Source organism: Scyliorhinus torazame, chromosome 2 (genome assembly GCF_047496885.1).
Source record: "Scyliorhinus torazame isolate Kashiwa2021f chromosome 2, sScyTor2.1, whole genome shotgun sequence".
NCBI classification, from domain to species: domain Eukaryota; kingdom Metazoa; phylum Chordata; class Chondrichthyes; order Carcharhiniformes; family Scyliorhinidae; genus Scyliorhinus; species Scyliorhinus torazame.
Window position 1 is genome coordinate 198411463 of NC_092708.1, and position 15444 is coordinate 198426906.

Below are 15444 nucleotides of genomic sequence, written 5' to 3' on the forward strand. Positions count from 1 at the left end.
CTGAGGGCTTTTGCGAGGCAACAGGTGAGGGAATTCCCGCAGCTCCCGACACAAGAGGTGCAGGACAGAGTGATCTCAAAGACATGGGTGGGGGATGGTAAAGTGTCAGATATATATAGGGAAATGAGGGACGAAGGGGAGACTATGGTAGATGAACTAAAAGGGAAATGGGAAGAAGAGCTGGGGGAGGAGATCGAGGAGGGGCTGTGGGCAGATGCCCTAAGCAGGGTAAACTCGTCGTCCTCGTGTGCCAGGCTAAGCCTGATTCAGTTTAAGGTATGACACAGGGCGCATATGACTGGAGCACGGCTCAGTAAATTTTTTGGGGTGGAGGATAGGTGTGCGAGGTGCTCGAGAAGCCCAGCGAATCATACCCATATGTTTTGGTCATGCTCGGCACTACAGGGGTTTTGGATGGGGGTGACAAAGGTGCTTTCAAAAGTAGTGGGGGTCCGGGTCGAACCAAGCTGGGGGTTGGCTATATTTGGGGTTGTACAAGAGCCGGGAGTGCAGGAGGCGAGAGAGGCCAATGTTTTGGCCTTTGCGTCCCTAGTAGCCCGGCGCAGGATATTGCTAATGTGGAAAGAAGCCAAGCCCCCGGGGGTGGAGACCTGGATAAATGACATGGCAGGGTTTATAAAGCTAGAGCGGATTAAGTTCGTTCTAAGGGGGTCGGCTCAAGGGTTCACCAGGCGGTGGCAACCGTTCGTCGAATACCTCGCAGAAAGATAGATGGAATGGAAAAAAGAAGGCAGCAGCAGCAGCCCAGGATCCCGGGGGGGGGGGGGGGGGGGGGAGGGGGGGGAGTGGGGGGGAGTGGGGGGGGGAGGGGGGGGGAGTGGGGGGGGGAGGAGGAACCAGAAGGACTCTCAGGGTTGTTAATATATACTGTATAATATGTATAGGTCGTTGCTACAGATAATTATATATTGGACTGTTAAATTATATTTTTGGAGAGTGTTACTTGTGATAAGGCAGTTGCCAATTAGGGTTAGTTTTCATTTTTGTTATTTATTATTTATTCATTTTCTGTTTATAAAATAGGTCATTGTTATTTGTGTTGTTATAATATTGTGTAAAGGATGCACAATGTACTGTGTTGGTTGACCAAAAATTTTCAATAAAATATTTTTTTTTTTAAAAAGGAATATGGTAAAAGAGCAATGATGAGGCAGAGAAAGTTCAAGTAGAAAAGAAGCTTAATCCTAAAAGGGGTAAAATTGGGGCATCCAATCGCGCGCTTCCTGGATGAAAAAGGAAATGGAGGTTAATGGAACAGGGAAAAGGAAGTTTTTGGCAAACACTGGCTATAGAATATAACTAAAAACCGGGTTGAATACAGAGAGTGCAAAGGGCAATTGAAAGATGATATACAAAATGACCAGAGAAAAGATTAGTTGGTTACGTAAAGGGAGCTCAAACTTATTTTATGAACATCTAAAAAGGTAAATAAAATAGTAAAGGACTGCTGGAATCAATGAAGGAAAAGAGAGGAAATCTTCTTGTGGGGATGCAGGGCCTGACTGAGATACCAAATGGCTATTCTGCAGTTATCTTCACAGAAGTAGAAATAATTGAAGTTAATGCTAAATTACTTCTCACTTAGTTTATTAATTGACAGCCAGAGCCGATTTCTGTCCATTAGACAAACCCCTCCTCACCATTCTCAATAAAACTAATGAAATAATTGATAAATATTGCTGAAAAATGGAGACATGCAGTTGAAGGTCTTTGTCCTACACTCATCAGGACAGATTCACAAGAATACCAAATCTCAAAGGGAACAATAACTTACACTGGATGAGAAGAGTGTGCCAATTGGTCGGCAAGTGGACTCTGATTGGAAGAAGCTTTGCCATGGAGAATGCAGCAGGAGCTAACTGACAAGATTATTCTTATTAATCTGTCTGAGTGCAAAACAAAAAGTTTCAACAGTATGTCTCTCCTTTCAGCAATATTCAGGTTCTATACTACAGGCGGTGATTTGTGAATAGCTCATGGGCTGGATTCTCTGAGCTTCCGCACAGAAGTCGCGTTCGGCACGGGGGCGGAGAATGGGCATTCGCACAGGAATCGTGTCCGCCGCTGCTGAAGCGATTTTCCGGTCCCCGGAGAATGGCTTGGGAATGCGCAGGCACGATTTACACGGCGCGGGTAGGGGCCATTGACAGAGCCCCCCCCCCCGCGATACTCAGCGTGCAACTGGCCAAGTTCCCAATGGCGTGGTTCTAACCACGTATCGGCCGTCGGGAACCTAAGGTGGCAGCTGCAGACTCAGTCCGCGGCCTCCCTGGTGGGGGGCAGGGGAATCAAGTACCGGAGGGGTGCCTTATGGGTGGCTGGGGGGGTGGGGGGGATCAGGTGGATAATATGGAGCGGCGCAGGGCTGATCGTTGGGACCTACTTTCCTGGTCCAGGTCCGCTGGCTGAGTCCTCCATGTCGCACAGGGCAGCTGCCGCCTTGCGCATGCGTGGACGCCCGACCGGATGTGCGGGGCCCCGTATCCACAGCCAGAGCTGCGAGAAGCGCTCCGGGGCCCTGCCCGCCCCCTGCAGATGGGAGAATCACTCAGAACTTTCTTAAGGAAAGTCCAGAGTGAAACGCCAGCGTAAAAACGCTGGCATGGGGACAGAGCCCCAATTTTGGAGAATCCAGCCCCATGTGTTTACAATTGTTCATGTAGGCATTGCCATGGAGAATGCACCAGGGAGCAGTTAACAGTTTTGAAAATCTGTAAGGGTCCTTCCAGCTGATTCCCTTATTCCCCTTTTCTTTATTTTTGCTGTTATCATTTTGATCCATGGATGGTTAATAGACATCCATCTTTAAGTCAAGCAGCAGAGAGAATGAGGTATTCATAAAGGTGCCACTTAATATATGGTGTTTGAGCAGCCAAACTAAGACTTTGTGGCACCCGAGAGATAGGGTGGGACTCGGTTCAGTTTGGTTAGCTGGTGGCACTGAATTGGCCGAAAGGCCATATTCTGCCATAACAGTTGGTGATTAGATCCTGCTTGAGTAGGATGATTTCCAGAGACCCAGGAAATGCAGAGTTTGAATCCTGGATGCTCAAAAGAAAGGACCGGCTCTCCTCCCCCTCATGCTCTCTTCAGAAAAGCTGCTGTATTTCTGAAACTGCAGAAGCCTGAATGAATTTTCAGTGAAAACCTTGAAATGAATGCAAAGTTTGAAGAGAGGAAAGGTGCTAGAAACAGCCAACTGAAACAAAGACTCTTGGCGGGATTCTCCGATGCCCGACGACGATATCATAATCAGCGATCGGGCGGAGAATGTCTTCCGACGGCCAAACCGGGGGCGGCGCTGGTTTGGCGCGGTTTTTGATTCTCTCCCCGTCTGAAATGACATCAACATGTCGCGCGCCGCATGCCGCTGGAACAATGTTGGCGTGTCATCTGAATGCCTTCCCCCGATGCTCTGCACCTGATGGGCCGGGTTTCTGACCGTACGGTTGACATGTGGTCTGAGCGGACGGGAACCCGGCGTGGCGGCCATGGACTGTCTCCAGTGCCGCTATAGCAGGCCGGGAGTCATGCTGCTGGCTGGCGGGCTTCGGCGAAGGCTGGGGGGACTGGTGGGGGGTGGTCAGGGGATGGCCAGGGGTTGTCCTGTGGTGTCGTATTTGGCAGGTTGGGTCTGCGCATGGCCGGTGTCATGTTGTACGGCACGGCCGTTGCAGGTCGTCGCCGTGCGCATGCGCGGTTACAGACCCGGCCATTCTCCAGCTGTTTTTGCCGCAGGAGCCCGGAGTTTTATCAGCGAGGGTTCGGCGCCGATTTGGGCGTCGTAAAACATAACAGTCTCATGCCAGCATCGGCACTTAGGCGCAGAAATGGAGAATCCAGCCCCTTATCTTTTTACTTTCATCCTTATTATTTTATACCCCTCTCTTTCCTTCTATGTTTGTTTGTCTTGTATCGGCATATGTTTGGAGGGTGGGGGTGGCAAGCTAAAATAGGGTTTTAGAAATTAGATAATAGTTAACCTGTTGTATTTGCTGCATATTTAATTATGGTCACTGTTATTAATAAACACAATTGTGTTTAAATTTACAACCTGGTGACTGTAATTATTGGGCAGCTAAGGGACAAAGACTTTGGGTATTTTTTCTAAGAATTATTGGTTCATTTAACTATGTTGCGACTCCAGGGCTCAAGAGGGGTTAGAATTGACCGTGCCCTAGCTGAGAGTGTTGTAACAAATCAAATGGTTCCGTATTTACCTTTGCATCCTAATTTATAAAGCATAAATATGTTCCAGATCTGAATGATCCATCATGTTCACTGTTGGAGTTGGTACAGAGCAGCAAAAAATCGATGCACATTAATGAAAAACTTATCCCTTTTTAATTTTTCAACACAGACAAATGAAGAACAGTTCAGAGGGCGTCGCCCAAAAGGTAGCCATTCAATAGCATCACGGATATCCACAGACAGTGAATCAGAAGTAGATGAAACTTCAGACCACATACCAGTCGCAGCTATTCAGGTAATAACAGAACAGCATTTACAATAGACCCCTGAGTAATGAGTAATTGATCAAGGAACAAGTCTCTGCAAATTTCAGAGAAATGGAATAATAAGGGAGCAGTAGTGTTAGGGGACTTCAGTTAACCAAATAACGACTGAGAAAAAGACAGGGGGAAGAGCAAGAAGGCTGTAGAGTCCACCAAAAGTGGACAGGAGAACATTCTTCAGCTCTATGAGGAATGGTGGGTGCTAGATCAAGGAATACATAAAGTGGCCTTTAAGTTGTTCAGTGACGGAGCATGCTGGCCAATCATCAATAGTCAGATTTGCAGTTGAAATGTCCCGAACCAATCAGCTGACTTCAACACTCAAGAGATATAACACCAACAGGTCATTTTGTCCACCAGATAAACCCCCCTCAAGAAATCTAATGAAAGGATTTATAAAATGTTCCCACATTTCCCCATCCACCAGAGGGTGGCATGGTAACACAATGGTTAGCATCGCTACCTAACAGTGCCAGGGGCTCAGGTTCGATTCGGCCTTGGGTGACTGTCTGTGTGGAGTTTACATGTTCTCCCCGTGTCTGCATGGGTATCCATTAGGTGCTCTGGTTTCCTCCTTTGAGGACATTACGAGTGCGGTGGACAATGGGAAACCGGTGGATGTGGCGTAATTGAATTTCCAGAAGGCATTCGACAAGGTGCCGCACAAAAGGCTACTGAATAAGATAAAGGTGCACGGCATTACGGATAACGTATTAGCATGAACAGAGGATTGGTTAACTAACAGGAAGCAAAGAGTGGGGATAAATGCATGTTTTTCTGGTTGGTGATCAGTGGCTAGCAGTGTGCCTCAGGGATCAGTTTTGGGACCGCAATTGTTTACAATCTACATAGATGATTTGGAGTTGGGGACCAAGAGTATTGTGTCAAAGTTTGCAGATGACACTAAGATGAGTGGTAGAGTAAAGTGTGCGGAGCACACTGAAAGTCTGCAGAGGATATAGATAGTTTAAGTGAGTGGGCAAGGGTCTGGCAGATGGAGTGCAATGTTGGTAAATGTGAGGTCATCCATTTTGGTAGGAATAACAGCAAGAATGGACTATTACTTAAATGGTAAAAAATTGCAGCATGCTGCTGTGCAGAGGGACCTGGGTGTCCTTGTGCATGAATCACAAAAGGTTGGTTAGCAGGTGCAGCAGATAATTAAGAAGGCAAATGGAACTTTGCCCTTCATTGCTAGAGGGACGGAGTTTAAAAGCAGGGAGGGTATGTTGGGTGCTGGTGAGGCCACACCTGGAGTACTGTGTACAGTTTTGTTCTGTACTGGCACTGGAAGGGATGCAGAGGACATTCACTAGGTTGATTCTGGAGTTGAGAGAATTGGCTTATGAGGAGATACTCAGCATACAGGGACCACACTCATTGGAATTTAGAAGAATGGTGGCCTGTGTCAGAGTAGTAGTCACAGTGCCCCTCGTGAGTGGGTCTGCGGGCATGTCCTGTAGGTGTGGGGCCAGAGTTGGTTCAAATTCTTTATAGAAGTCCACTGGGAACCCATCAGGTCCAGGCGCCATTCCTGCTTGCATGGAGCTGATGCTCTCCATGACACCTCCCAATCCGATTGGTGCTCACAGTTCCCTCTGTCTATCGTGCCCCACGACTGGCGTGTCCAGTCCATTGAGGAACCATTTCATCCCCGAGTCCCTGTCAGGGTCTGGGAGGTATACAGTCCCTGGTAGAAGGCTTCAAATGCCTGCTTGACCTATTTGGCTCGGCTACCAGTCCGCCTCTGGTGTTTTTTTACCTGGGCTATGTTCCTCGTGGCTGCCTGTTTTCTCAGCTGGTGAGCCAACAGGCAGCTAGTCTTCTTTCAGTGCTCATTAAAAGTCCCCCATGGCTGGCAGAGTTGGTGCACTGCCTTCCTTGTGGATAGCAGGTTAAAGTCCATTTGTAGCTTCTTCCTCTCCGCCAGAAGCTCTACAGACGGAGCCTCGATGTACCTTCTGTCAACCTTCAGGATGGAGTCGATTAGTTGTTGCTTAGCCCACCTCTCTTCCCTGTCTCTATGAACCTTGTCTCTATAATCACCTAATCACAGCCTTCAGTGCCTCCCAGAACGTGGAAGGTGAGACTTACCCATTCTGGTTGTTAGTGATGTACTCGCCTATGGCCTGTGATGTTTTCTGGCAGAAGACCTTGTCGGCCAGGAGGTCCGTGCAGGCCATTGGACGAGGCCCGTCTCCAAACTCACATCCATGTGGAGTGTGGTCGGAGATGACTATCGAGGAGTATTCCACTCTTACTATTTCTGGAAGCACTGATTTCCCCACTGCAAAGAAGATGATACGGGTGTATACCTTATGTACCGGTGAGAAGAATGAGAATTCCCGGTGAGAAGAACGAGAATTCCTTCTCACCTGGGTGTAGGAACCGCCATGGATCCACTGTCCCCTTCTGCTCCATAAATATTCCCAGTTCCCAAGTCATGCCTGTCTTTTTCCCCATTCTGGGTTTGATTGGTCTGTCAGTGGGTACTGTACACAGTTAAAGTCGTCCCCACCCCCGCCCCTGCCCAAGATCAACGGTGTGTGTCAATGTCATGAATTTCCACCATGGTCTTCTTTATAAAACCCGTGTCGTCACAGTTGGGCGTGTACACATTTACCAGGACTACCGGTGCCCCCGTGCTATGAGAAATGTCCAGATGATGCTGGCAGGGCTGGTGGTGGAGGGGGTGCCGGACAATGTCTCAGAGGTGGATAGAGCGCACAGGTCCCTGAGGCAGAAGCCACGAGCGGGGGAATCACGGGCGGTGATCGTGAGGCTCCATAAATATGCGGAGAAGGAAAAGAACCTGCAGTGGACCAGGGAGAAACGGAACTGTGAATGGGAAGGAACAAGGTCCCAATATACCTGGACATTGGAGCAGAGCTGGTGAACAGGCGTGCTGGGTTTAACAGGGCCAAGGCAGCTCTATATCAAAGACAGATCAAATTCGGGGTGCAGCATCTGGCGAAACTGTGGGTGACGTTCGAAGACCGGGAATATTATTTAGAAACCTCAGAGGAAACCATTGACTTTATTAAAGAACATAAACTTGTGGAGAACTGAACTTTGATGGATGACGGAGGAGTTGGCACAGCGGAGTTTGGAGGAGATGGGTAGTGTGTGGGTTGAAGGGTGGGGGTTGGTTTTCTTTCTTCTCGGGCAGGGGATTTCATTGGAATAATGATTTATTAAGAAGTAATAAGCTTGTGTGGGGGCAACTGCCCCCTCCCCTCCTCTTGCCGCCTGTGGTGCTGTTTATTTTTTGGAGGAAGTGACTGGTGATATGCCATTGGGCCACATCACAGTTGGATGGTGTGAGACCTCCAACCAGCAGGTGGTGGCACAGACACACCATGTGGTCTCATGACCAAGGTCATGGGGACCTGTATATAAAGAGAGGCCATCTCCAGAAGTACACGAGATAGAGGGTGATAGGACGTACATGTAACAGGTCAGAGAAATTGTAAGTTCCAGAGGAGTAGCAAGACTCCATGATAACGTGCTCTGTATCAGATTGTCATCCTACTGCACGAGACACAACAAAAGGATCTTGGTTGGACAGATCAAAGTGTTTGGTGAGTTAATCTTAAAGTACAAGGGACCAAACACAACATGGTACCAGGTGTGCTGAAGATTTGAGACTGGCAATGGCAGCGATAACATTAGACATTCAGCTTGAAGACCAGTCTGGAGAACTGCAACCTGAGGCGACCCAACGTGTAAAAATGTTGAAGCTCGAGATGGATGGACTGAGGGCTCCCTCACCAGCTTTAGACATCCAGTAACGTAGATGAGAACTGGCGGGTGTTCAAACAGCAGTTCGAACTTTATGTTTCGGCCGTGGCCAGAAGTCCCAGCATGATGAAAGGCAAATTGCGTTGCTGCTAACATTGGCAGGTTCACAAGCACTCAAACTATATAAGTGAAGGGGATTGGAAGAAATTTGATGAAGTAATGAAGCGCTTTGATAAGCACTGTTCCCCCAAGAAGAATGAAATGTTTGAGCATTTCATTACTTCCTCGAAGTTCTTCTGCCCGAGAAGAAAGAAAAGCCCCCCCACCCTCCAACCCCCTCACTATCCATCTCCTCCAAACTCCGCTGTGCCAACTCCTCCGTCATCCATCTAAGTTCAGTTCTCCCCCAGTTTATGCTCTTTAATAAAGTCATTGGCCTTCTCTGAGGTTTTGAAATAATACTCCCGGTCTTTGAAAGTCACCCACAGTTTCACCGGATACAGCACCCCAAATTTGATCTGTCTTTGATATAGAGCTGCCTTGGCCCTGTTAAACCCAGCACGCCTGTTCACCAGCTCTGCTCCAATGTCCTGGTATATTCGGACCTTGTTCCTTCCCATTCACAGTTCCGTTTCTCCCTGGTCCACTGCAGGATCTTTTCTTTCTATATGTTTCGTATGTGTACTCAGAGACCTGGTGAATTGTTTGATAGTTTTGTCACAGACCTGTGGCTGAAGCCCCAGTCGTGTAACTTTGGTGACTTAAAATCCTCATTAACCCGTGACCAAATTGTATATGGTGTGCTTGATAATCAGTTTTGGACGATATTATTGTGGGAGGAAGATATAGTACTGGAAAAAGCAGTAAAGAATTGCCAGGCAAACAAGATTGCTGTGCAAAGAATAGGCGCACTCTTCTCAAATAGTAGATTTGGATATGGGCTCAGTAATGGGTTTCAAACGTGTGAATTATTAAACCTAGTTGAGCGGTTAAATATCCCAGGAGATAGCTGGTCACCTGAATACAGTGGATTACTGCAAAGCATTACGGTATGCATGGTGTATGAGGATTTAGAAGAAATCCGAGTGGAAGACGCCAGGCATAGAGACGGAACTGCCGGTGAGCATTCCGCAATTCTGGCTATCAGTCTTGAAGAACATGCATCGACTCAATGGCATAATACAAGGTTATGATGAGCCCTTATTACTGCATCTACGTGATGTGAGTGTTAAATGGACAGAGAATGAAAAGCTGTGGAGCTTCAGTCTGGAGTTTCCATTCGGGCCTAATGAGTATTTCACAAATGAGGTGATTACCAAAGTATATCAGGTGGACTCACAGCTGCTGAAATCGGTTCCACAGGCTGCACAATGAAGTGGAAGGAAGGCAAAAAGGTCACAGTTCAAGAAACTCGAACAAAACAAAATCATTCTGATTCCAAGGCCGAATACCATGAAAATCTGTTTGCGGTCAGTGACGATGATGAGGGTGAGACGGATGATGGGCACTAGGAGCTGCTTGCACAGCTCTTCCCCAGCAGCACAGGTGAGACTCCAGAGATAAGCCTCCGGTGGTCTGCAAGTGTTCGCGAGGTGGTCACAGGGGACGCCTGGACCGCACTGGACTCGGTGGAGAGTGGGAGGTCAGAGATAGCGCAGCCAGAATTGAAGGCTGCTGATTCCACTGACAATCAGCCATTGAGAGAACCAAAAGTACAAGAAATCGCACTGATCCTAGAAAAGCTGGCCTCGAGATAGAAGATGTCCTATCGCAAGTTCTGGAAACAGCTCCAATGACGTACACCCAAGCAGTCAGCGACACAGAGGGTGAGTGGGAGGACATCAAGGAAGATGCCGAGTACGATGATGTGGAGGTTGAATTATTCGGCGACTCTGACACTGAGTGTGAAGGTGACCCAATAACAATGTCATTATGCAGCACCACTGACCACAAATCTAATCTAGATGACCCAGGGCTTGGATCAACTCAAGCACAGGCCATGGTCACCTCCAGTGATGACGAGCAAGCCACTGATACTCCAACAAGTTGAGATGAGGTGAGACTGCCGAACATGATTCCATCCTCTGTGCCGGAACCCCAGACCGAGATTATCCAGCATGCTGATGAGGCTGCAGAAATGGACGTGCTCACACCGATCAGAGATGGGGAGGTGCCTAAGACCTCTTCGGACACCTCACCACACAGCAACGACCAGCACCACGAAAGAGGCCGCAACAAAGAAAACGACCACGGGACACACCAGACCACTCCACCGTGTCCAGAAAAAGAGAAAAAAAAGAGAGAAAAGGTTGAGAGAACAACTGAATCCTGCTAGCCAATCAGTATCGACAGCACTTACAGGTAACAAGCAACAATGTGCCAGGAAATGAAAGAGAAAGCGGCTGCTGATGCAGATATGGTGGCCTTTCAATGGCACAGGGCGAAGCACAAGACAAGCAGCAGGCAAGTGAGCAAGGCTGTGCAGAAGCAGCCAGCAGATGGAAACACTGATTTCTGCACAGAATACAAATGGACACTTTTTGTAAAACTTGCTCACTGCATCAGTGATATGCCACATCTGCATACAATATAATATGTAATGTTGCCTGTAACAAGAACTTTATATTGATGTTTTGTGAGGAAGGGGAACGTGGTGATATGCATATGGGCCATATCACAGTTGGACGGTGTGAGACCTCCAACCAGCAGGTGGTGGTACAGACCAAGGTCATGTGACCTGGGAACCTGTATGCAAAGAGAGGCTCATCAGGCCATCTCCAGAAGACCACAAGGTAGAGGGTGATAAGACGTACATGTAACAGGTCAGAGAAATTGTAAGTTCCAGAGGAGTAGCAAGACTCCATGATAACGTGCTCTGTATCAGGTCAACACTGTTACTGCGCAACACACAAAAAAAGGATCTTGGTTGGACAGATCAAAGTGTTTGGTGAGTTAATCTTAAAGTACAAGGGACCAAACACAACAGTGTTTGGATGTGTCTTTGTTTGGGTGGGGGAGTGGGCGGTCCGCTTGCACAGATCAAGGAGGAAGGGATGGGTGGAGGGATGGAAGGGTAGATAGGAGGAGCCTTCGGGCAGGAGCTGCCACGCGGGCAGGTAATGCTGGTGAACGGAAATGAGGTGGGGGAGCGATAGCCGAGGGGGGAGGGATAGGGGAGGTGTGGGGGGGAGGGAGGGAGATATGATGTGGAGGAGATGCGTGGTCATGAACGGAGAAGGGGGCCATCTTGTATGGGTCCGGTTGAGGGTGAAGTTAATGGGGACAGAATTGGTAGTGGAGGATGGCGGACAGTAGAGGGGAGTGGAGGCACAAGCCTCCAATCAGGCTCATAACATGGAATGTGTGGGGGCTAAAAGGGCTGGTAAAGCGACCTCGGGTCTTTGCGCGCCTAAGGAGTTTGAAGGCAGGGGTCGTCTTCCTGCAGGAGTTGCACCTCTGGGTGAGGGATCAGGTTAGGCGGAGAAAGGGATGTGTGGATCAGGTATTTCACTCAGGGTTTTACTCGATGTCGTGGTGGGTGGCCATTTTGCTGAGTAAAAAAATGGGGTTTGTAGGTGCTAAGGAAATGCGGGACCCGGGTGGGAGCTATGTGACGGTGAGCAGGGTGCTGGAGGGGATGCCGGAGGTGCTAGTGAATGTATACGTACCAAATTGGGATGATGTGGGGTTTGTGAGGGGGTTGCTGGGAGCGATTCCGGACTTGGCCACAGATCAGTTGATTATGGGAGGGGACTTAAATTGTGGGCTGGAGCCAAGGGTGGACAGATCAAGCCCCAGGTCAATCGGAAGGCTCTTGATGGCGAAGGAGCTGGAAGGGTTTATGGAAAGGATGATTTTGGTGGACCTGTGGAGATTTAAGAACCCGGGGGAGAGGGAGTATTCCTTCTTCTCGCATGTGTATAAGGTATACTCTGTAGTGATATGCATGAACAAGTGCATGTGCAAATATGTACAGCCTCCAACCAGTAGGTGTCAGGCAAGTAGTAGCACATGACACTGTAGCCTGGTATTAACATTTTTCGATCCAACAGAAAATACCACGATTTCAACAGGTGCATCGAAGGATGGTCTAGGTGCAGTATTGCTGCGAAACAAAATGGTAGTGATTGGAAATCAGCAGCATATGCTACAAGATCTATGACAGAATCTGAATGACGTTATGCAGAAATGGAAAAAGTGTTTAGGGCTAGTGAATTGTTTGGAGAAATTCCATAGCTACATGTATCTACCTGTGTTATTCCTTGTGTCTGAATAAAGGTCGTAGTCTTACAGTTGAAGTAGATGCTTTATTTGTATGCTCTCCAGCGCTTATACTATGTTACATCTGAGCTGCCTGTCTGTGCCCTGCTCACCAGCTGCCATTCCTGTGAAGAGTGCCTCTGACTTCCTGTCTGTCTGTATGTATACATCTCCCGTGCTCCCTCTCATGATTGCCTAGTTGTATTGCATTTATGTTGACCCCTTGTATATATACACAGATATGCAGATCACTACATCTCACCTTTTTTCTTTTACATTCTTGTACAGTGTTAAATAAAATTGTACAAAACAGCTGGATTACTTATGATATGTATATCTGGACAAGTGGCGATGATATTGGTTATTATACAAAGCCAATTACTATTTATGGGTCCAATCTTAATAAAAACATTTATGAGTCCAAACTTTATGAATTTGTTCGGTTGAGTTTTTTTCTGTTGTTGATGTGGTGATATTGATATTGTAACATCTTTGTGAATGTCGTCAGTGTTCTTGTGTTTTAAGTAACCAACAAGTCATCATGAGGTGTTTGAATGGTCGAACCACAGATGTTGACTGACGTGAACTTTTTTCTGTGCTTGTGGTATCGATTTAGTGTGTCACCTGCCTTGAAAGCTGGTGTGCTCATTTGTTCTGGAGCAAATGTGAATTTGTGAGATTCGTTGTCATGCAATAGTATGTTTGTATTCTTGTCTTTGTTTTTGAGTGTGCTGTTGCATTGTCCTTCATGTGCAGAATTGTGCCATGTTGTACAGGTCGGCGTTTCATTGTTGTTGTTTCTGTCGTTTCTGTCTTTGTTGTTTTCGTTGTTGTTCTTGGTGTTTTTGTCATGCTTGTTGTTTCTGTTTTGTTTTTGTTTTCGTTGTAGTTCTTGTTGTTTTTGTTGTGCTTGTTGTTGTCTTTGTTGTGCTTGTTGTTGTTGTTTTTGTTCTTTTAGTTTTTGTTCTTGTGCTTATAGTTTTTGTTGTTGTTCTTGTTGTGCTTCTTGTTGTTTTTGTTGTTGCTGTTGTTCTTGTTTCTGCTGTGCTTCGTGTGGTTTCTGTTGTTCTTGTTGCGCTCAATGACTGTTCCGTGTGGATAATTTGAGTCATTCTCCAAGTTATTGGTGTCAGTGTCTGCTACATCATTGAACGTTTCTTCTTGAGGATTGTGAGAATGATCTGATGTTGCATTGATCTTGGTGACATCAGTCATTTGTGGTGGATTTGATTCCTCTTCTTTACTTCCTTGGTGCTCCTCTTCTGGAGTAATTTCTGGTTCATTTGAATCATCTTTGGTTTCTTGGTGCTCCTCTTCTGGTGTTAAAATCTTCAAGATTTCATTTTCTTGTGAGTAGTTTAGAGTGGATGAGGTTTCAATTGACGTGGTCTCACTGGACTCATGAGTAGCTCTACTCTGATTGTTGAGTGCTTCTGTATAGACGAGCTGAGATCTGTCAGTCTCGCTGTGTTCCTGCACATCCTGTATGTCGATTGTTATCGCATTGTCACTTGTCTCACATACAGTGGGTAGACTTACATTGTCTTCTTGTTGATTATGTATGCTGGGTAGACTTTCATAGTTTGCTTCTGGTTGCTCAGATACGGTGGGTAGACCATCATGATCTTGATCATGCATGGCATTCACTATGGAGTCTTTAATTGCTTCCATTTTGGAGTCTGTCAATGAGCTCTCTGTAGAGTCTTTCATCGCTCTCTGTGTGGAGTCGTGCAGTGTTCTCTCTGTGGAGTCGATCTGTGCTCCCTCAACGGAGTCGGTCAGTACTCTCTGTGTGGCATTGTGTTCTTCTTGGGTATTTGGCAAGTTGCTGTCATCTAATGTATCGACGATCTGCCATTGCATCACGGTATTGGATTCATCGACCATGAGTAGAGTCGTGTTGAGCTTTGCAGCCGTGTTGCTGATGCTATGGTTAGCATTTCCGAATAACTGAGCCATGTCCGAGTAGTATTTTTCGATAAACAAATCATCCTTTTTTGTTTCGGATTTGTTATTGTTGTCTTCATGTTCAATGAACAAATTATCTTCTTTGGTTTTGGATTTGTCATTGTGCTCTTCACTTTGGAAATTGCTTGTCCCAGGGTGGTGTGAAAGTTATTTTCAACTGCTGGTTTTGTGCCTTTAAGAGACTTGTTTGTGATTTTCGGGCATTTCCCCTTCAAGTGGGTGTGGTCTGAGTCGTTTGACGTCACGACGCATGCGCAAATCGACGTTCCTTTAATGTGCGCTTTCTTGTGAACTGCACTTGCGCATGTGCAGATCCATCTTTGGACCGTGCGCTCTTTTTGACCAACTGCGCACGCGAGGTTTGCGCATAGGCAGATCCGTTGTCGAACTGTGCGGTCTTTTTGTTCAACTGCGCATGCACGACTTGCGCATGCGAAGATTCATCGACGAACGGTGCTTGATCTTGTGTTGACTGCGCATGTGGCTTGCGTATGCGCAGAATGGTCTGCACCCAAAACTTATTTTTCCAACTGCGCATGCGCAGCTGCAGTTTCCTGCGCATGCGCAGACCCAGATTTACGTATTTTGTTCCCCAGGCAATTTAAAATGTGCTCAGACACCATTTTGACTTCTTCAGACCCGTGGTGAAGAACTTTATTGGCGTTTTTCTTGTTAAAAGGTTATTTTTTTCTTGCGATCTGCACTTTTCAATCACGATTTCCAGCGTTAACCCTTTCTGTTCTGGTAATGATTGTTTGGGTTTCACATCACTCATTCCCTGTGCAATTTGGTCTCCACGCATTGAATGTCTTAAAGCAGCATTGTTACTGGTGTTACAGTGATCTTCAAGTTTTTTTAGTATTCTAATTTGGTGTTGTCTTCCCCTTTCAAGTATTTAAAGCCGTTATAGATTTCTCTAGCTTCATGTCCTGCTGGGAGC

At 46.9% G+C, this 15444-nt stretch overlaps 1 protein-coding gene across 4 annotated transcripts in view; it reads left to right on the forward strand.

The window, feature by feature from the left end:
• LOC140394997 (uncharacterized) overlaps positions 1–15444 on the forward strand; it is a 403426-nt gene that overhangs the window by 220767 nt on the left and 167215 nt on the right. For all 4 annotated transcript variants that reach the window (XM_072482288.1, XM_072482301.1, XM_072482311.1 and 1 more), the window contains one exon: positions 4382–4507. In XM_072482288.1, coding sequence (XP_072338389.1) covers positions 4382–4507 — 126 coding nt within the window. The remainder of the gene's footprint in view (positions 1–4381; positions 4508–15444) is intronic.